This window comes from Protopterus annectens, chromosome 8.part1 (assembly GCF_019279795.1).
Source record: "Protopterus annectens isolate FY-2018-M chromosome 8.part1, PAN1.0, whole genome shotgun sequence".
NCBI lineage: Eukaryota > Metazoa > Chordata > Ceratodontiformes > Protopteridae > Protopterus > Protopterus annectens.
Window position 1 is genome coordinate 277,442,860 of NC_056742.1, and position 23,897 is coordinate 277,466,756.

Below are 23,897 nucleotides of genomic sequence, written 5' to 3' on the forward strand. Positions count from 1 at the left end.
ACATTATCCCCGAGGTAAATTGTGTGTACCATTGTAAATGATGTTTACACAGTCCTTTGAACATATGGGAGAAACAGACAAATGTAGGTTTTGTAAAACAGAATTGGAATCATTTGCACACCTCGTTGCTGGTTGTGACATGCTAATGGCAGAAGGACTGTATACTGAAAGGCATAATAATGTGGCAAGACTGTTGCACTGGGGATTGTGCAAACATTATGGTACTCAAGTGGCTAGAAAACACTGGAAACATGATACACAAAGTATCATGGAAAATGATAAAAGTCTACATCACATGGGATCTCCCATTACCAACAGTTCAAAAGATAGTTGCTAGCAAATGGATATAGCAGTCTATGAAAAGAAGACAAAAGTAACATTGATCATTTAAATCGCCACACCCAGTGATTGCAGTGTCTTGTGTACTGAGAGACAAAGTCATAAAATAACAGGATTTGCAGGTAGAAATGAGAGCAATGTGGAAGAAAGATACCCAGACAGTTCCAATAGTAGTAGGAGCAACGGGTCTTATAAAAAAATGAATTTACAGTCATATTTAGATATGCTACCAATACATGTAACCCCATACTAATTGCAAAAGGAGTCATTATTGGGCACATTGCGGGTGCTTTTAAGAGCACTTCTGGCTGATGTCAAAGATTCAAACAATAGTAATTTCATGAACTTTAATTGTAGTCTGACTAAGGAATGCGGTCCATTCCCATCATGGTATTAGAAACCCAAAACACTTGGAGAAATTAAAAAAAAAAAAAACAGACGTCTCACACATCACTTAAACAGTATGTTTATAAAACAGCACATAACCTTTCCAAGTTTAACCCAGAAATGTTCTTTACTACCCTTTCATCTAGTCACTGTGACTGCTTAAAAATCACCCCCTTAGACAATACTGTAAATGAATTCATTACAACTTTCCTGAATATCCTAGATAACTTTGCACCTCCTGAAAGGAAGAGACTAAAAACAGATAATGCAATTTGGCTGTCCGAAAAAGGAAAGAATACTAATGCAGGATAGAGAAAAAAAACATGGAAAGAATGGCAAGAATATAAAATACCACAATATCTTGAAAAACTCAGAACACTTCGCAGTTGTACTGAAAACTAAATAAATAAAGACAAAATATACTATTTAACTTTCAGAATAATAGCAAACTCAACCCTGAAATATTCTGGGCAGTCATGAAAGAAATCTTGAATTCTGACCAAAAATTCAGCCCTAACCCCTGTCCCAGTAACTCATTACTTGAAACTGCAGTACAATTCAGCTCTTATTTCACAAATAGTAGCATGTCTAACCAAGGATTCCTCAACATCTAACCCTAACCTTGCCCAACAGCCCTGTATCACCACATCCGCTTTCACCGTCGAACCTGTGCCTACATCCTGTATAAAACTACTGTTAAACTCGAGCCTTGCTCAACTTCACCTGATGACTTTCCAAGTTAATACCTTAAAATAGCAGCCAGTTGCATTGCCTGTCCTGTCTAAATCCTTATAAATAGACCAGAGGTTCATAGGTTAGTACTAGACTAACTGCCCTTATGGGCCATTTTAAACTTAGCCAATTACCCCATGTCAGAATCAAACCCTGCACCTTGTGTTTCTAAGGTAAGCACCTTAACCATTACGCAGACCTCACACCCCTGCCGGGACCAGTCCAGGAATCCCATGTTCCCTCTCTCTCTGGAAAAAGTCACACATTAAGGAGGAAATTAATCAGATATTACTAACTTTAGACCTATAGCAGTCTTACCCCCCCCCCAATCCAAAATCATTTACTATCAACATTCAGAAGTGCGCTTCTTTGTTTAATCATGCCGTGGAAATAAAATATTGAAAATAAAAACATTTTTATGCCAACATTTTGAAACATGCTAAAGCCGATTTTCAGTATGCAATGTTTTGGAAAAATTGAACATCAAACTGCATTTGCCATCCGGATATCGGTATTATGCATTCACCAATTTTACTTTTGATTTGACAAATGTTTGAAACAATACATTTGATGTTACAGTACTCCAAGAAGTGCATCTCTGGTTTTGATAGTAAACCATCCAAAATGCTAGAAAAATATGTTCAGAAACAATTGCTAAAATATTTCTTGCAGGAAGAACTCTTATCCGCAACACAGAATGGCTTCCATCCTTTCCAAAGTACTAACACTGCACTTCTAATCTATATAGATACTGTCAATAAAGCTAGAGATAATGGCAGACTATTCTGCTCCTTATTTCTAGACTTGTCTAAAGCCTTCAAGACAGTTTGTCACAGCAAACTTGCACTTCAGATGTCCTCATTAGGTCTCTATCAGCCTACCCATCATAGTGCTAAAGCTACCTATCCAATAGGTATCTGTCAGTAAAATGGCATTTTGCCCCTTTTCCATACCTCCCAGTCAAAAATGATGTATCAAAAGGCTCTGTCCTTGGCCCCCTCCTCTTCAACATTCTCCCCAACATCCTCCACACATGCACACAACAGGCCTTCCTAATACAGTAAGCAGATGACTCCACACTCATTTGCATATCAGACAACATGGCACATCTCCAAATAATTACTTGGAAAGCTTTAACATTCAGTAAAATATGACTCTGTAACTCGCAGCTCATGCTCAGCCCTAAACAACACAAACTACTACTTTTTCCAAAGATCTATCTTTCTCTCTCATGAAAAAGAAATACAAAATTGAAAGTCCTCTTTCAATAATACAACCATTGAAGTCATTTCTCATAGCAAATTACTAAGGATGAGCATGGATGACAATGTTAAATTCAGCCTGCATATATAAAATTGCACAAGAGAAACTCATCAAAAGCTAGGGATGCTTTTCAGAGCCAAAAACTTTTTCCAACAATGCAACTAAAATTAGACTTGTCACTCATTATCTGTTCCCCACATACTTAATATTTATTTATTTATTTTATTTATTTACTTACATTTAGTTACTGGGTAGTGTCTGACTGGGCCAGTAGCCCATTTTCAGCAGAGACCTGGGGAGAAAAGCTCCAAAAAATTTTCATAATTACATATTTAGTGCAATAAGATAGAGAGGGTACAAGCAATGCAAAACAGAAATTTAAAATTTGCATACAGTTAAAAAGAGATTTAAAAAATTATATGCAAATAAACACAAAAAATCAGAAAATCGGGATATAACTGTTTTTCAGAAGTAATGAACATCAAATTAGGAATCAGAATTTTTTTTTCTTACTAACCCTCTGGCATCACAAAAATTAAAACTTGAAAAAAGCTATAACAAAGTAGCTAAATTTGCAGCAAATACCCCTTTCAGAACCCACCACTGTATAGAACTAAAAAGCCTAAATTGGTTACAACTACCTCATCAACTTACATATACACACCTTCTTAGCAACTATAAAATTGTTGAGCATCTGTCTGCTTGTTCAACACTAAATAAGATTCTACACAACTATGTTCCCAGTTGGTCATAATGATCCAATGACAAAACTTCCTTTCTGTCCACAAACCTAGCAAACATGGTGGGCATTGTCTGTACTCATACCATGTTGTTAAGGCCAGCAGCTCCATACCTGTATCCATCAGGTCAGTACCCTCTCTCCCATCCTTCTAAACTATTCTGAAAGACTTCCTACCCAAAAGCTGGCTAAGTTATTGCTGAATACCAGTATGAACTATATGTCTAAATGTGAACAAGTACCTATTTGTACCTTGTGTCTCCTTTCTCTTCCTTCTTCACTCACTTCCTTATTTCTATCTATTTGTCTACCTGGCTTTCTGTCTAAGTATACAATACGCCTGTTTTTGTGACACTTCATATTGCAATTCCTGTTTGTATTGCACTAACTTACATTTAATCTCTCTCTATACACTGGCTAAAATGTCTCTAAATATTAAATCATTGCCATATAAATCATATATGTTCTTATCCAATGTTTTTGTATTGTGTATAATTTGGTATAATTATTTAAACTGTAGAGGGCTTTGTATTATTTTTGAAGATTGTAAAATGATTCTTCTTAAAATATTTTGTAATACTTTGGAGGTTTTCTCCCCAGCCTCCTCTGAAAATGGGTTCCTATCCAGTTGGACTTTCCCAATAATCAAATGTCAGTAAGAAAATAAATGAAACCCTACTGACTTGACATTACTGAGGACTGTAATTCTGTGTGACTTATCCTCAGGTAGAGAAAGGGAAGCATACACACACACACACACACACACACACACACACACACACACACACATGTTTCTGGATTTAAAAAAAAAAAAGCAGTAACTTTTTTGTTTGTTGTTTTATGTTTTACTGTGTAGATTTAAAAAAAAAAAAAAAAAAAAAACAGAGAACGTTTTTTTTTTTGTTTTAAGTTTTACAGTTTCAGAGACTGGGGCACTCCCCAGGGCACACAGTTCCACAGGGTAGTAGCTGCCACTCTGTGCCCAGGTGCAGTGCCCACCTTGCTTGTGACTCCTTTCCAACAGCATCAGTCCGAGTTTATTTAATAAAACTGTTTCATACATTGTCAAAATTGGTAAAATAGGATAGACTGACTGTATTGATGCATGGTTATAACTAAAGTTTTATTTGGTCTTATTTGGAAAGTGTTAGTATTTCTAACACTAAAAACAACTTTTTAATTTGGTTTTCATTGTCATTATATAATTTTCTATGCTATTTTTTCTTCACAGGCTGGGTCTGTTCAGAATATACAGTTATCAGAATCCTTACGGAAGAGCCAGCTTTGGAGTGGCATTCTTAGCATCACATTGGTAGAAGGAAGGAAATTCCCAAAAGAAGTTATAGTAGAATCATATGTGAAATTTAGACTGGGAGATCAAAAATATAAAAGCAAGGTATGCTTTTAAACATCTGCAGTGCTATTGCATGTGTTCTGTAACATGCAAATAAATATTTTGTCAGCTAAAAAATGTGAAATGGTTGAAAGTTTACATGTTCAGAAAGAGAAAATACCAGACTCTGTTGACTTTTCACAGTTGATTGTTTATCCAGACTTAGATCTATAGTAACCTGAGCAGCACATCGGACCCTCTTGTCGCCTCACTCAAATGGTTACCCATTCCACCTGATCTCCTCTCCCATCACCTTTAAGTACCTATACTGGACTGAGCCTTTAGCAAGAGAGCCCCCTGGGAGTGTCATCAACCCACCCACTCAAGTTTATGCCCCATTTGTTAAATAATTACTGTTGTATTGCTTTCTTGACAAAACCACAACACACATTCCTACATATCTGATTACAAATGTGCATGCTGTTGGAACCAGCTGCTTGCAAATGGATCAACGCCTTGAAGAAATTGAACCAGATACTGCACTGCAACACTTCCTGAAGTTCTAATGTACTGAGGCAAGTATTTTTCAGTGAAAGTAAGACAAATGAGAAACTTGGCATCTCTCTAGAAGTCAGAACCATCATACTTGCATTCTGTAACTCTTGATCAATGTTCTGGCAATGCTATTATTTCAGAAGAAAGCCTTAAAGCTGCCGAACATCAGTAAAAGCCAGCTGTTTCAGAAATGCATAGCAAGTGGCTAACTGGCTGCAGTGCTTCTAAAGTGAAATAAAACTCATCATAAGGTCAAATGTAATTTAGAAGAATGTAGTTTCTTACTCACCAGTACCTTATAAAGCATGTTGCTTTTTTTTTATTTTAAAGACATCTTTCCTCTTCTATTACAGGCTCACCTGGATACCCAGGATGTAACCTGTAACTTTCAAAATGCTAAGTTCTATACCAATAAAGCTTTTTTAGTCAGCTGAGCCCTATTGATGATGTGCTGTTCATCAAGCCCTATGACACCTTTATTGAACTCCTTTGCAAAACAAAATTTCGAGTTCTCTGTCAGGAGTAGTATATTCCAAATGTCTTTGGAAGAATGTGGACAGTATTCTTCAGTGAAAGAATGGGCTGTCCAACACCGCTGCAAATTGCAGGCCCATCTCTCTGATTTTTCCTTTATCAAAACCATTGCTTGAGCAAACATTTACTGACCAGTTGATGGAACACAATAGGAATCCTGGACCAAAATGCTGTGAATGACTTCACTACAGAAACAGACAGTGCATCCTTGTTGTTCTGTAATAAATGCTGTGTGGAAAAGGAAAGGGGAAACTATACAGGACTGTATCTTTTGACATAACCAAGACATTAATGTTGTGCCATACCTGCTGTTTCTGGCTAAACTTCTCAAATAAGGTATTCAAGAATATACATTCAGATGGTTTGAAAACTATTTGAATGATGGGACATTTTGAGTACTAACTAGTGGCACATACCTGCCACCTGCAACATTCCATACTGGAGTGTCACAGAGCTCAGTGCACAGCCACTAACTTTTACAAATTGCTTATAAACACCTGTGCTCTAGCTATGTACTGTACTTAATGCAGATGATCTCACCTCATAGCAACTAATCACCCAGTGTCAATCTCGGCTATATCTCTTGTAACAATATTAATTTAATAGTGGTGTGACATGCCTGATCATATAGTTCCTATTTACTTTGCAACCAACAGAACATAGAAGATTAATGTTAAGGTCACAAGACATATCTTCACACATTACTGATTTTGCTTTAGATATGACTAGTTCCAGCACTAGTATTAGTATTTGCTTTGTTTGTCTAAGTTTCAGCTATGTTTAAGAATCTTGTCGGATCTGTTAAGTTCGGATATCATACCTATATATTTAGATTTTACTTTTTTTTTTTTTTTGCTAAATATCGTTGTCAATAAAATTGTCTACTCTTTAACATAAGTTGTAAATAGCTGATGTTAAGTTGTCAAACTCGCCTTCATTCTTGCTGGATGGGTTCGGAGCCGATCCTCGGCTCTGACTCGGCACTTGCTAAGCTCGAGAGCTAATTTTACCAGCTCGAGGCAACCCTATATCCCATGATGCAAGGCGTGACTACCCCAGATCTCGTTTGCTGCTTCGCGAAGAGTTCTTCTTTTACCAGCTCAGGTAGTGTTTTTGTATTTAACTTTACTAAAGTTAAAAATCTTCACTTTTTTCTGTGTGGGTGAAATATTAGTACCAGTGTTAGTCTTTCTATAGCCTTCTCATAACCCTATACTCCCTCAACCTATTAGGTTTAGTTATTTTCCCCTTCAGGCCTTAAGCCTCCCTTTTCCTTAATTCCTGTCAGGGTGTTTGAGTGTTGTACTTAGTCCCCCCCCTTCTTTTAGTTAATTGTGTGGGTGAACTTTGTGTGTGTGTCTTTGTGCACTGGGCATTATTATGTCCAAAGAATCGAAGGTCTCAGGCTTCAAGAAGTGTGACTCGTGCTGTCAGAAGATGTCTCTGACAGACGGTCACACTTCTTGTGTGTACTGCCTGGGACCTCTACACCTGCAGGTCTCCTGTGCCATTTGTCATTCTTTTAGCCACAGAGTCCTGCAGGAACGTAGAAATAAGTTAATCCTACGAGGCTTATTGAAGCCTGAGAACTCCCCGACCAAGACCGGGTCGGGGAAGCCCTCTAAGCCACCTAAGCCCCAGGCTTTAAGTTCGAAGCCTTCGGCTGTGGCTCCGACTCCTTCGGAGTCGAGGTCGGCTCCGGCCAGAGCCGACCTTTCTCTTTTAGAGGCGGTGGGATCGGTGCCGGCCGGCTCCGATACACCTGCATCGAAATCGATGTTGGCTCCGGCTGGAGCCGACATTCCTATGTCCCAGACTGGAGCCGATAAGTCATCGGCTCCAACTGGAACCGAAGGGTCTTCGGCTCCGATGGTTCCGACTAGGAAGAGATCTCAGTCTCCTTCCCTGGAGTCGATTCGCTCGGCTCCGGGATCTCTGCATTCGGAGCGGAGCCATCGGAGCCGATCTTCTAGGTCTTCCAGGCTCTCTGACCACGACTTGGAGAGAGTGGTAAGCAGATTGCTGAAATCACAGGCACTGGCCCAAATGCTCCATAGCCCATTTCAGCAGATGACCACTATCACTCATCCCCCTGAATTTCCTCCTTCGACTCTCTTCCAGAGTTCAGAGCCGGAGCTTCTCGAAACCTTGACTGTTGGTGCGTCGGAGCCGATGCCACCCCTTTCAGCTCCTTCGTCTTCGACTCCGATTTCCTCCATGATACCTTCCATGGAGGGATCCGGTCGTCGTGACTCCCACGTCGGCTCCGAGGGGGCGAGTGGCATCGGACCCTTGTCCGGCCCCATTCTCCCTCTCGGAGCTTCGGCGTTGGTGAGTTCGGCACCGACATCGGCCTCGGAGCCTTCTCTTTCGGCAGGGCCGGGAGTTCCTGTTTCTTCGGAGCGGCAGCTCTCTGGCCTCCCTGGAAGGGGAACCTTTGAGGTGATGAGTGTTTTAGCCCCTCAGCTGAGTCAGTGGTCAATTCCATTAGCTCCTCCCTCTTCGGTGCCTGTTGATGTCTCTTGCCATTCTCTTGCTCCCGGACCCAGAGATCCATCGCCCCAGGTTTCCCCATTGGGAAGAACTTCCTCTTCCGAGGTTTCTCCTGATCCTTCAGGAGAACCCCCCGCGTAAGAGGATGTGCAAGAGGAAGCACACAGACTCCCCCGAGTCTACGACATCAGATACCGACTTAGATGAGTCGGAAGGTTCCCCACGGTCCCCCTCTGAGGATGTCTCCTTTTCAGATATCCTGGAACTCCTTAAGCAGAGGGGGAACTGGCCTTCCATTAACCCCTCCGAGGATGAGTCAGTATACCTGGAGGCTTTTGGATCTCGACCCTCCACCTCCTGGGTGTCTCCGCCTTTCGACCCGCTCTTGCAAGTGGTGGCTCGAAAGGCGTGGGCGGCCCCGGATTCTGTGGAACCAGTTCCCATGAGGCCTTCTAAATTCATCACGGCCCCCGCAGACAAACAGTTTCTTACCAAGGGTGTCCCTGTTGATGCCATGGTGGTGGCGGCTGCCACCAAGAAGGAACTTGCTGATCCTTCTGTACCTGTCCATCCTCCTAACAAGGACTCTAGGACCATGGATAGGTATGGTAAGCGGATGTTTTCTTCAGCGACCTTTGCTATGCGCTCGCTGAACTATCTCTGTCACTTTACCCGGCTTCAGAGAGACATTCTCAAGGAACTAGGTGAGGTAGTTCAGGATCCGTCAGCTGCTGGGGCTCAAGAAAAGATTGCCTCACAGATAGGAATCCTAAATTCTATAACTAACTCCTCCATGCGGCTCATTTCTTATGCAGCCGATGGGGCGAGTAGAGCCGCAGGCACAGGAGTGGCACTTAGGTGTCAGTCCTGAATGCGGCTTTGTAATTTCACGGATCCCTTTAAGGCGTCCTTCACTAATACTCCCTTCAATGGTTCGGCTTTGTTTGGGCCTCAGGTGAAGGACACATTGACCAGGTGTGAGCAAGACGGCAAGACTCTCTCTGCCGTAGGAGTCCATTTCTCCACCCCTTCAAGACCCTATCCCAAAGGTCAGAAGGGAGGGAAAATGTGGTTTCGTAAATCTCAGGGAGTCACGCCGGATGCACGTGGTCAGTTTACCCCCAGAGGCAGAGGGGGTAATAACAATAGACGCCGCCCTAGGGGCAGAGGGGGTCCGCAGAATCAGGGTAGCAGGGAGCCCCTCTCTGATAAACCCTTCCAGCATCCCTGAGGTGTTGCCCGACTGTCCACCCTTGGAGGCAGTCGGGGGAAGATTGTCGCTGTACCCAACAGCCTGGCATTCCCTTTCTCAAGACAAATGGGTACAGTCGATCATATCCGAGGGTTACAATATCCCTTTCCAGAGCCGTTCCTCATCAATCCCTTCCAGACGTTTCACCCGGTCTAAGGGAATTGGCAAAGCTGGAGGTATCAAAGCTCCTAGCAAAAAGAGCCATCCAACTAGTGCCAGCAGACCAAGTAGGATCTGGAATCTACTCAAGATTCTTTTTGGTCCCCAAAAAGACGGAAGATTGGAGACCAATTTTAGTTCTCAGCAAACTAAACAAGTTTGTCAAGAAGGCAAGGTTCCGGATGGTCATGCTTCAGTCCATTCTACCCTTTTTGGGCAAGGACAATTGGATGTGCTCAATAGACCTTCAGGATGCGTACTATCACATAAAAATTCACAGGCGCTCCAGAAGGTTTCTCCGCTTTCGGCTGGGGACCAGTCATTTTCAATTCAGAGCCCTGCCCTTTGGCCTCACTACAGCCCTCAGAGTGTTCACCAAATGCATGGCAGTGGTCACGGCTCACCTGAGATGTCAAGGATTCCAGGTGTTTCCATATCTAGACGACTGGCTCCTCTCTGCCACCACCAGGCATCAACTTCTCAAGGCCATAGACTACACTCTTCACATCTGCAACCAGTTAGAGATCTCTATAAACTTCGAGAAATCTTCACTGTCTCCTTGCCAATCTATTACCTTTATAGGCGCAGAATTAGACACTGTCAGGATGTCAGCAAGACTCACAAACCAAAGAATTCTGGACATCCAAAAGTATGTTCGGATCATACTACTCAGCAAAAAGATCAAGGCCAGATTTGTCCTGAAGGTGCTAGGTCTTATGGCTGCGGCCATCGTACTGCTTCCTTTAGCTCGCCTCCACATGCATCTTCTGCAGTGGATGTTGTTCACCCAGTGGTCATTCCAGCAGCTTCCCATGTGCCACGAGATCTTCGTGACGCAATCCTGCAAGAGTCACCTAACCTGGTGGATGTCTTCTCCACAACTCCATCAGGGCTGACTGTTTGTTCCCCCAGCTCCGGTTGCCACAGTCACTTCGGATGCCTCTCTGATCGGGTGGGGGGGCATTATCAGGGCAGGATGGTCCATGGGACTTGGCAACCCATAGAATACCATCTGCACATAAATGTCCTAGAGATGAGAGCGGTGCTTTTAACATTGCAAGCCCTCAGCGACTTTCTTCCTTTAGGGACTATTGCAGTTCAGACGGACAACATGTCCGTAGTCTGGTATATCAACAAACAGGGTGGGACCAAGTCCTACCCACTGTGTCGAGAAGCTGTCAGACTTTGGCAATGGGCAATCTCCTCTCATCGGTTTCTGATAGCAATGCATATCCCCGGGAAATCCAACCTCTTAGCTGACAGACTGAGCAGAGCTATTCTCATGCCACACGAGTGGTCTCTCAAGCAATCAGTAGTGGACGAGATTTTTCAGAAGTGGGGTGTCCCTCGCTGGCGACCTTTTTGCTACACCCCAAAACAGCAAATGCCCAGACTTCTTCTCCCTCTTTCCACTACCAGGCCATCCCCCCAGAGACGCTCTAACCCAGGATTGGCCCCAGGGACTTTCCTCCATTCCCGCTGATACCTCAAGTGATTCAGAAAGCTACCGTCTTGAGAGCCAAATTGATTCTCATTGCCCCTTACTGGCCTCGACAAATTTGGTTTCCGTCCCTACATCGTCATCTCTTGGTTCAGCCTTGGCATCTGGATCCAATTCCAGATCTTCTGACCCACCATCCGGGTCATCTGAACCAGGCCATTCATTCTCTCAACCTCACTGCTTGGTTGCTCCACTTCCTTCCTTAGCCAGGCTTCCTATGATTTCTAATCCCATGCGAGATATCATAGTAGCTTCTCTAAAGTCCTCTACCAGAAGGATTTATGCTAGTAAATGGCAGCATTTTTCCTTCTGGGCAAAGTCCAGAGACATAGATCCCTTTACTGCTCCAGTGCAATCAGTCTTGGACTTCCTAGCTGAGATTTTTCAATCGGGCTCTTCTTCCTCGACAGTTAAGGTTCAGCTGGCAGCGATCTCAAATTTTCATGTTGGCTTAGCGGATCAAAACATAATGTCTCACAAGCTTAGCAAAGCCTTTCTTAGAGGGATCTTTCTGCTGAAACCCCCAGTCAAAGATCCCTCCGAATGGGACCTAAATTTAATGCTGGCATCCTTGATTCTGCCCCCCTTTGAACCGGCTGCTACATGCTCATTGAAATTTCTTTCCTGGAAGACAATTTTTCTGGTTGCTGTTACTTCAGCCAGGAGGGTGTCTGAACTTCACGCTCTCTGTGTCCGTCCCCCATACTTGGTTTTCCACAAAGATAGAGTGTCTTTAAGAACTAATCCATCTTTTTTGCCTAAGGTTGCTTCCCAGACGAATATTAACCAATCTATTGAATTGCCAGTTTTTTCCCTAATTATTCTGACAGAGCGGAACAGAAACTTCATTGTTTGGATGTCCATCGCCAACTGAGATATTATTTGGACAGAACTAAACAATTCAGAAAATCTGATCAACTGTTTCTTTCTTATGCAGAAAACAAGAAGGGTCTTCCGGTCTCCAAGGTGACCTTATCCAGATGGCTGTCTTCTATCATTTCTCATGTTTATCTCCTTAGGGGCAAGCAACTGCCCTCAAAACCAAACGCACATTCTACCAGGCGCCTAGCCACTTCCACAACATTTCAGGATAGGCTGCCTATTGACACCATTTGTGCGGCAGCCACTTGGGCCACTCCTCACACATTTGTCTCTCATTATAAATTGGACTTGGCCTCCAGGGACAGGGCTAAGTTTGGTTCCACAGTTCTCAAGAGTCTGTTCCATTGAGCCACCCAGGATAGAGGTGCTAGGGACGCGGTCCCATCCAGCAAGAATGAAGGCGAGTTTGACAACTTAACATTAAGAAGTTATGTACCTACCATAACGTTCCATGATAGTTGTCTTCTCTCGCCTTCTTTCTTGCGTCCCTCCCTCCTTCCCCCTAGCCTGGACAGACCTTGAAGTTGTACTCTTCGCTGGGTACAGTTCATTCTCTCTATGGACCCCCAGTAGGAAGTGTCACTAGTCTCTAGTGGTTATTTGCTTTGTTTCTTTCCACATTTAGTTCCTCTTCTTCCTTTCTTGGAAGAAGGTTTATGGCAGGGTTTTTTCATAGCTACCAAATGAGATCTGGGGTAGTCACACCTTGCATCATGGGATATAGGGTTGCCTTGAGCTGGTAAAATTAGCTCTCGAGCTTAGCAAGTGCCGAGTCGGAGCAGAGGATCGGCTCCGAACCCATCCAGCAAGAAAGAAGGTGAGAGAAGACAACTAACATGGAACGTTATGGTAGGTACATAACTTCTTATTTACTTTTGTATTTGTATTCTATCCTGTTTAAATGTACTCTGTGTGGCTGTACTTAATCTGTTCATATTTTCTTTTGCATCTGTATTGATTTGATGCGGATCCCCCCCCAATCTGAGCTTTCCTGGTTAATAAATAGTAAATAAATGAATGATTTTGTGGCAGGAATGTTGGCTTTAATTTACATAGTGTTTAAGTTCTACTGTTTGGGACAACTGCTAAGTAGTGAGTAGCACCTGATAAGTTGATTGTAAGTTTTCTAGTGAGCGGGCCTATAGAATGAGTATCTAGTTTTAAATTCCTAACTGTACTTCTAGATCCTTCACTTGACTTCACTTTGACAAAATGTAGGAGACCGTCAAATTGTTCAGTAGTGCTTACAGTGTGTATCAGGTGCTCTTTGACACCAAGACCGCATAGGACAAAAGTAGATTTATTTTATCCTTGGACTATGCACTTTTTCTTTATGTCCCTCTTTGTTTATTTAACTAGTTTAGTGTTTGGCTGCCTGGAGAAAAGACTGATTCATGAGGAACCCATTATAAGTGTCTTGACTAGGTAAAAAATGCAACACATAAAAAATAAAACAAAAAAAAACATAAATATACTGATTCAGTACTTGCAGGAAATACGGAGATTCAGTGGGTTCAGCACACAACAGCAACAACAGAAGGCATATTGCACGAGTGCTTTAAAATAAACTTCTGCTTAGAAAAAGCATTCTCGTTGCCAGCACTGCAAAAATATCAATGCTGAAAACCTCCATCACCTTCAGGCTCAAGCACCTTGACTACTGTCCTCTATCATCCAGAAGATTATAAGTTATACCATTCAACCTATCCTCTTAGAACATAAGAACAAAGATCTCTGAGCTTCGGAGGTCTTTCACTAGTTTAGCATCAAGTTAAAAAGATTTCACAAAAATGTCACCTGTTACCTGGTCACCATATCAGCTTTCTTGCTAATACCAGCGTTAAGGTCTAGCTTCCTTTGTCCTTCTCATTTTATTTTATGATATTGTGCCCATGTTGAGGACCTATCATATAAGGTCCTTGATGTAATACTTAACATACGTGTTAAAATGCATACATTTCTGGGATACAAATCTTTGATTTTTCTTCCTTGATTTGTAGAAAGATGCTTACTTGTGGATGTGTGGAATAAGCTTGCAGGAGCCTTACAGTTATATGATAACTCTTTCAGTAAGTCCCAATATCATTAAGTAATTTCACTGAAAACTAGTTTCAGCACTGATTGAATTTGTACTTTTCTTCACTGTTGTATGATCATACATTTAGAATATTTAAGTTTGCTGATGTCCACCTTTGAAGGGTGGATGGCAGATGCTACCAACAAAAAAATTACTTAGGGACTTCCAGAATGTCTGCACACTGATCAACAGCTTAGTTTTAGCTCTCCCAGTGTGAACAAAGAAACAGAGAAATAAAGCAAGTAATTCTGCATGATTTTTTTTTTTAAAACAAGAAGCATCTTTATTAAATTATCACATATGACATAGGCAACCTTACATACATATAAATGAAAATAAACCATACCAACACAATTTTAATTGCAAACATTATAAACCATGCCGACACAACTGTAGCTGCAAATATTATATATCAATTGTAATATATCCAGTCATTGTCAGTCAAACATTACATATAGCCCATTCAAATCCTGCCTTCTTTTAAACCCCGCTTCTCTTCTGCATGTGTTGATCCCACAATTCACATTTTTTCCTGTGTAATTTGCTCGTACCCTTTTCTAAAGATCCTAATTCCAGCTGTTTTACCTCTGTTACTATCTTCACTACTTCTAGTAAAGTTGGTTTAGACTTTGATTTCCATTTTCTAGTAATTACTTTTTTGGTAGCCATTATAATTAGACTCAGCAAGGCCTTACTTTATCTAGGCAATTACGATTCTGTGTCATAGCCCAAAAAATAATTTCCTTTGTTATACCAATTTGCTCACCCAGTGTCTCTGACAGAGCAGTTGCAGGGAATTCTTAAAGTCTGCCAACTCATTACACACTCAGAAAACATGTTCCCTGTTGCCCCTTTCTTCCCCATCACACCTCCAACATTTGCTGTCTGAGTTAAAATTCTTTGGAGTGTACTTGGGGTATAAAAATAACCAAGTTAACACTTCCAAGCAAAGATCCTAAATCATCTAGCCTTTTTTGCATATTTGGGAGGCATACATATATCTTCCCTTTGTTTCTTTGTGAATTGCTTATCCAGTCTCTCTTCCCAATCCTTTCTAACCTCCTCTAATGGATTCTTATAGTTATCATGCAGTACTTTATATATTCTACTAATTATTCCTTTCTTAATGGCAACTTCTGCTCTAGAGTCTACTAAAAACTGTACCAGTGCTGGTCTGTCATGTAGGACCCTCCTGTTTCTTTCTCTTTGCATATACTGTGATATCAATCCTTGATATGGAAAGCAATCTCTAACCTGCAGTCCAAATCAGTTCTTGGTGTCTTCCCATTCTATTACCTTTCCCTCACTAGTTATTTGTTCCTAATACTTTGATTCCTTCACCAGTTTTCTTCAGTAAATTCCATCCCTTTCTTGCCTATTGTCTGTATCCCTAATTGCAGTCATCCCTATTGGCAGAATCTCCTTTTCCGTCCCCATGTTGGCTTAGTTCTTAGAATACTTTCTGCTACTTTATGAATATAGCATTTTGTATGATTATTGTTATTCTCCTTAATGGTCTGCATCTGAAATCCCAGTCTGTCCTTGTTTCTTGAGCTTCCCCCCGTTTCATCATCTCTTTCCACTTTGAATTATAGTTTTCTGCTTGTGCTATGTATAGGAGCCTTAACTGTACTGTTCTGAAATACCACTTCAAATCAGGTATTTCCAATTTGCCTTGTTCTGTTGGAAGAATAAGCTTATCCCAATTGACTTTTGCCATCTTCCCCTCCCCGATAAAATCCTTCAGCCCTTTCTTAATTGCTATCCACACCTTCTTCTCTGGTTGATAAAAATATGCCTGACCTGTATATAAGACCAGAGACTGAAAACATTTTAACTGCTTGTATCTTACTATTGATATTCATATAACAGAGCTTCCATTTTCTCAGTTTTTGGTATTATCTTTTGTTTGGTCTCTTCCCATATATCCTAATCTGGCACACCGGAATAATTTTTAATCCAGCAATAATAAAACTGCCAGATAGGCTAAAGGTGCGGTTATATAAAGTGAACTCAGTGTGTAAAATATGATAAAATAATGATAACTATGACCATTGATGAGTATGCAGCTCTAAATGAGCTTAAAAATAAATATGCATTCCTTAGAAGTCAGACCGGCTAATAAAGGTGGAGGTATTGTGGTCTCAGATAAAGACTTGTACTTTACACAAATGAGAAAATTGCTATATGATGGAAATACTTATGTAAGTGTAACTAAACCTATAGTGAAAGGCTTATTAGATAAAAGTGTCTTTTTTAATTTTTGACATGATGATGACTGGCATAATTTCTGAAAGTCTGTTTAATTACTTTAATGTAGAACATCCAGTTATTCCGATAATATATGGCCTCCCTAAGATCCATAAGAATATAGAATGTCCACCAATGCATCCTATAGTGTCAGGGAGAGGGTGGAGTACAGAACCACTATCTATATATGTTGAAAAGAATCTACACCCCCTCTTAGATGAATGTGAAACTGTACTTAAAGATTCTAACTCTTTTCTTTGCAGACTGTTTGAGAAGGCTTCTAACTTGACTAATGACTATATATTTGTGATGTTAGACATTGAATCTCTTTTTACAGTCATCCCCAATTATTGGGGAGTTGAGAATATTAGAGCTTTCTTGAATTAAAGAAATGTTTTACCAATGAAAAAGTGAATTTACTGTGTACTTTACTTGAAATTATTTTAGAGAACAATGTCTTTATTTTTGAACATGAGTATTTTATACAGAAGATTGGCGTAGTGATGGGCACAGCCTGTGCCAACAGCTACGCCAAGCTTGCACTGGTACAATGGGAGAAGACATATATTTTTCAAGCAAATTTTTATTCCAGATATATAGTCTGGTATGTTCGCTCCATTTACGACATGTTTTTGTTATGGGAGGGTCCATTAGACTTGATTAATGAGTTTATTAGATACCTACATAGTAATACAAATTTTTTGAAGTTCACGTATAAATGTTCATCTCAACAGATTGAATTCTTGGATGCTCTGATTAATAAAAGGGACCTAGGAACTATATCTACTAGTGTATATAGAAAACCCACTAGGAAAAATAACCTGTTGTATAGAAATAGTATGCACCCTAGACATGTGACATGCAGTGTTATAATGGGGCAATTTTATAGAATGATGAAGACTATACAATAATGATGCTGATTTGCAGATAGCTATTAATGCTCTTAAAGTTGATTTTATAAATAGAGGTAATATTGAAAAAGAAATAGATTGTTGTATCATGGATGCATGGACTGAGAGGACAGGTAAATATAAAGCTTATTATGCCGAAAGGGTTGAATTGAGTAAAAGTGATGAAGCAATTGCTAAGAGTGATATTTCTAGAGTACCATTACAGTACTGAAGTGATATTAATAAATATTGTAATATTATCAAACAAAATTGGAATATTTTTAACCACAGTACTAGAATTAAAAGGAATAATTGATGAAACACCTAATTTATCTTTTAAAAACAACAAATCGCTTAAAAAGCATCTGTGTTACAGATCTCAACATGATAAACAGGTTATACAAATTAGTAGGGTAGGTACTTACATGTGTAGGACTTGCTCTGCCTGCAAGTACATTTTTATAGGTTCACGATGTATATACATCCATTCGCTGGTTTTAAGATAGAACTGGATTTTTATGTGGACTGCAAGACTAAAAATGTTTATTTTAATAGCTGTCAAGCATGTCATTCTTATTATATAGGCAAAACTAATGGGCCCCCAAAAGAAAGGATATTAGAACACTGCAGAGATATTAAGAATAATCAGGAAACAAGTGCCTTAGCACAGCAATCTTTACAGTATGGTGAGGAACACACCTTTAAATTCTTAGTAATTGAAGTTTTATTTGAGGGAATGATAGGAGGTAATATTAAGAATCGAACTGAGTCAGCCGAGCAGAGATGGATTTTATGTTTTAATGCTGATATATCACCCGGTTTGAATGGATAAATAACCCTCAAGCACTTTTTAAAAGCACAGCCACTTAAACATTGCTTGCTTTTATGTATTGTGATTTTTTTAATTATTTTTTAATATGTTTGCATTTTAGCATTTTGTTGTATGTCTTTTTAACTTAAGTGCTTTGCATTACACATTGAACTTCAAACAGTTGATTGATTGTGATGTAATTTAAATAGAGATGGATGTCTTTAGTTATTTAGTCTGATGAAGCGATGTGTTCATTGTGAAAGCACTACTTTTTTATCTGTTACTTCAATAAATAAGGTTTACTTTGCCTTGCTGTGCTGGTTCGGTTATTTATCATATTTTTTACACTAATTTTTAATCCATACTCCTAAATACTTCATTTTATCATGTCCCCATACATATAGATATCGCTGAATAAATTAGTGTGTGGGTACATACTTTACTAATATTACCTTTGTTTTAGTTTCATTAATTTTGTATCCCAAATAGATTTGAAACTGTCTGAATGTGTCCCACAACACTGTAATGTCCCTTTCTAGTGTTGTCAGATATAAAACAATATCATCTGCAAAAAGCCAGCACTTCTTAACTACCATGCCAAATATATCCTTGAATTTTTGGGTCCCTTATTTTCTTTGCCAGTGGTTCTAAATATAATGCAAATAACAAAGGACGGAGAGGACACCCCAAAGGTTTGCATGTACGTATTTTGTACGTAACAGGCATTTGAAATTTTAGCGCTACCACTTTATTTTATTTAAACTATTCCTTAACAGGAAATGACATCATTTTTTTCAAATGGAAAGTGTATTTATGTACCTTGTTTGCATAGCATTTTCAATGGCCAGAGGAAGACTGTTGTTGAAAGCGCTCACCTTTTTATGTTAATTAAAGTTTATTCCACCTAACGCTTGGTTGTTCTTGATTTTGGAACTTTGTTACAAGCTATTGTTAGACGGAGTGAAACAGCTGTTTTTACCTGTGCTGCTTTTTCTGTTTGAAACTGCTATTTTGGTCTAGTGGTGTTGAAAGAACTATTCCAGAGTGGTGAATCTCCAGGTTTGAAGAATTACCCACCTGCCATTTGGATTTTTTCCAGTTGGATTTATTTAGCTGAGTAACGTACTTGTTGTGACTGCCTGTTTGTGCCTTCCACTTTTTACTTTTATTTATTACTTTATAATCACAGTTTAATATTGAAATGGGCTTTACCCTCTTTAGGTATTAGAACTACCACTGCTTTCTTCTAGAATGTTGGTACTTCTCCTCTTAAAATACTGTTAAACAAAACCTTCCAGATCTTTAGCAGTTTTTCCCTTCTAGCTTCCAGATTTCAACAGGAATACCATGTCTTCCTGGGGACTTTCCTGAGATTAGTTGTATATCACCATTTTTATTTCATCTCCTCCTATCCTAACTGTAAGTAATTGAGCCTCGTGCACCTCTAACCTTGGCATTTTTAATTCTTCCATAAACATTTCATTTGTATCTTTTCTTCATTTCCATATTTCTCTGTTTTATATACAGACTTTAATAGAATTTCCAAAACATTTCTAATACTTCTTCAGGATTCCTTTTTATCTTCCTTGTTATAGGCTCCCTAAGCTTGGTGACAGCCATTTCTACTTTCTGTTGCCTGAGTCATTGTGCTAAAAGTTTTTGTGCTCTAAAATTATTATCAAAAAACAGTTGCTTAACAACAGTCTTTCTAAACTCATGCTTATTATCAAGGTAATCTCTTATTTTCTATTTAGCATTCTGCAGTTGCTCCTCTTCTTGTTCTGTGAGATTCCCCTATTTTGCAACACTTTATTTGTCAACCCTTCTAAATAGTTCTTGTTACTTAAAAAACATATGTACCTCTCTTTTATTTCCACCCTATTTTCAAACTTCAGTTTAATTTTATCCCAATCCTTAGCTATATTTTCAGAAGAAATGTCTATCTTCTCTAATAATAGCTCCTGAATAATTTCCACTACCCATTCCTTAAATTCCACAATTTTCAACAGATTGGTGGAAAAGTCCCAGTGTCTTATTTTTATTTCATTACCCCGTGTTTTTATTTTAGTTTTTATTGGCAAGTGATCTGAAATAGTTATTGGGTGCATAACGAGACCTTCAATTAAATGCACACTTTCCTGTGAAATGTAAATTCTGTCTAGCCTAGACCACTTTTTGTATCTTGAGGAGTAATATGTGTATTCACTCCGAACTCCTAGTACTGAATTCATATCTTCAATGCCAAATATTTTCATAAATTTCTTTACAAATGTACCCTCCTTTGCTATATTTTCCCTCCTGGACCCCCCGGCAAATCTTCACTGTTACAAATCAAATTCCTGTCCCTGCCTGTAAGTAATATTCCTTGCTGAAAGTTGATTATTTCTCCCAGAATTTTCTTTTTTTTTAAGTTTTATTGGATTTTCAATTTGTAACCAGAATTTTCTTAAGCTCCATTATAGCAGTTTTCAGTGGAATATAAACACATGCCATTGTAATCCTCCTTCCTTGCCAGTAGCCCCTTAGTACTACACATCTACCATTATTGTCTTTTTTATCATCTTCTTTCACTATTGGAGCTGCTTTTGCAATTAATATAAGTACTCCTCTCTTCGTTAGCCCTAGGTATTTTGCTGAATAACCATCCTGAAAACCTTTTTTTATCAAATTCGCACATTCAGTTCTTTCCAAGTGTGTCCCCTGTAGCATAACTATTTGCACTCTACATGTTTAATATATTCCAATACACTTTCTTTTTTGTACTCATTTGTGACACCATTAACATTTAAATAAATTACAGAAAGCATTATATTCTTGAAAATGTATTATCCCCACCTTTTATGTGTAACAGCTTTTTTGTTAAATATCTAGTACCAGCTTTTGTGTTACATGCATATACTGTTTGGCAGGTTAATATTTTCTACAGTTGTTCTTGTCCTCTACATTTGAGCCTATGTCACGTGTTGCAGAACTGTTTGATTTATTGAAAAATCTCAAACAAAAATACAAACACACCCTTAATGTCCCCTAAAACCTATTAACTTAATAGTAACACACAAAATTATGTACATCTTCAAATACTGAAGCTTTACCCTCCTTATAGGAACATATGTTCCAAACTGACAGCCACAGACACACATATTTGAAATAACCTAAAAGAAAGTTTATCCATGCTAAGGCACATGATACAGCCTATGGTTCTATTAAGTGCTGTTTGGCTTTGTCTTATATTTATAGCTGTCTCAGCTGGGAAACACTTGAATACTTTCAGAAAACAGTTTCTCCAAGCCATTTTTCTTTATCAGATTGTCTGGTAGAGACATGAGAACCAGACACAACACTGTTTACTAGAAAAATGCCTTATAATAGTCAATTTTCTTTATTATTTACTTGTTTTCTCTTACAATTTCTTACTAGATTAAGCATCCTTAACCCATATGCAAGAATGAGAAAAAACACACCAATTTTTATTTTGTCATACTCTTTAAAGCAGATCTTTTTTTTACATTCCAGTGCCTGTATTTCTTAAAACTGAATAAGGAGAAATCAAAAAGAAGGAACAATGAAAAAAGAAAAAAAAAAACATGAAAATGTATTTACATTAGTATCCCCATTACATTTAAAAATAACTTAAACTTTTACTTCCTCACATGCAAATAAACCATGCACCATTAAAATAGTACTATTAAGAAAAAAATTGTTTTGCTTACAGTTAACTTTCTCTCGCCTTTTCCCCTCTCCTGAGTATTTTTCTGAACATTAATGACATGAAGTAGGGCATGTGCTTTAGAGTACAAGTTTAACAAAGTCAAAAAAGTCCAATATTTCCAGATTTTCTTGTTCTGTCATGTTTCACAAATATAATAGCTTTGCAATCCCACATTGTCCATTTCCAAGTTACTGATTTTATTCTCCAAACATTAATGATATGAAGTAGGGCATGATTTAGAGTTCCCTACAAGTTTAACAAAATCCAAGAAAGTCTAATATTTCCAGATTTTCTTGTTCTATTCCTGTTCATCTCCATCTGCAAAACTCTGTCTCTGCTTCATTTCCAACATACTCTTGATTCTTCTAGCCAACTTTTGTGCATTTTTCCCCTCTCAGGCATTTTCCAGTTAAACACTGGAAAAGGTTTCAGTGGCACAGTCTGTCTGTGATCTTTATTAACAGGAGAAGAAGCAGAATTTCCTCCTGTTTCACAGCTCACTTTTTGTTGGACAAGCATTTGGATTTCTTCCTTAACATGTACTTCATCAAGAAATCATTTTGTTCCTCCAGGGAAAAATATTTTGGCGATAGCTGGGTACAGCAGTTTGAATCTCATGCCTGCTTCTTGACATTCCCTCAGTAATGCAATACATTTACTCCTCTTCTGCTTGGTAGTCTGCAAATTGTAGCATGTTACAGGCCACCCTCACAAACTCAGGAACCTCACATGGCCTTCCTGAAAACACTAGAGGGGATAAATGTATCACCAAACACCATCATACTAGGTGACTTCAATTACCCTAATATAGACTGGGAACACTACTCAAGCCCAAACACCCTAGCCCAAATGTTCCTGGAATTCATAAACTCAAATGCCATGGAACAACTAGTTACCATCCCCACAAGAGGAGATAACATACTTGACCTCATCATCACGAACATGGGAGCACAATGTTCAACACCGAAGTATACCCTCACTGGTGAGATCAGATCACAAACTAATCTCGCTGGAGGTCCTCATCCCACCCCACCTGAAATATAAAAGACCACAGTAAAGAACTTCTCGAAAGCCAACGTCACACTTCTAAAGACTAGTGTGGTCTCCTTTAAGGCCCCGAGGCGGAAAACAGTACACAAGCCGCTGAATCACTTACAAATGCCTTCTACCAGCACCTGCAGGACTGCATGGATAAGGCAATCCCAAGCAAAACAAAGACTCTTTGTACCAAAGGCAAGCGTCCAGTCTGGTGGACCCCAGCCATAAACAAACTCTACAACAAAAGGAGGAAGCTACTACAAGATAGAGCAAAATCCTTAAAAGGTAAGACACCCTTGATCACTATAAGTAAAAACTAAGAGCTCTCATAAAATCATCCAAAGCAAATTTTGAGAGAAAAATAGCTAAAGACTCAAAAGACAATCATAAGGCCTTCTTTAGCTATGTTAGAAACCTGGGAGGAAACTCCCAGATATGCTCAGAACTAGTTCAAAATGATGTGAAGATTACTGATCCTACGGACATTGCCAACATACTGGCTGACAGGTTCAGTGCAAACTTCTCCCCTCCCCCAAAAGGAGAGATATCTATACCAAATGATTGCAGCCCCCAAACATCTCCAACGCCCAAGTGAGAACTGCTCTCTCCAAAGCAAAAACACAGCATCCATGGGACCTGATGGTGTCCCCGGCTGTGTGCTCCTGAACTCAATGAGGAATTAAACCCACAGCTAGGACAGCTGTTTAATCAAAGTCTTACCTCTGAATACGCACCCAGGAGTGGCGCACTGCAACTGTGGTCCCACTTCACAAAGGCGGTGCCTCCACCGACCCTGGAAATTACCGCCCATTAGCTTGACAAGCCTTATCTGCAAAGCCATGGAGAGGATCATAATGGACCTCATAAATAAAGACATAGGGAATTTGCAGACTTTGGATCCAACCCAGTTTGGCTTTGTCAAAGGCAGATCATGCCTTTTAAACTTGGTTGAC

General features: G+C 39.5%; 1 protein-coding gene across 1 annotated transcript in view; it reads left to right on the forward strand.

Annotated features, from left to right (window-relative positions):
- MCTP2 (multiple C2 and transmembrane domain containing 2) overlaps positions 1–23,897 on the forward strand; it is a 2,216,888-nt gene that overhangs the window by 1,130,034 nt on the left and 1,062,957 nt on the right. Inside the window, exon 8 of the mRNA XM_044081878.1 lies at positions 4,692–4,856. Within this exon, the coding sequence (XP_043937813.1) occupies positions 4,692–4,856 (165 nt within the window). The remainder of the gene's footprint in view (positions 1–4,691; positions 4,857–23,897) is intronic.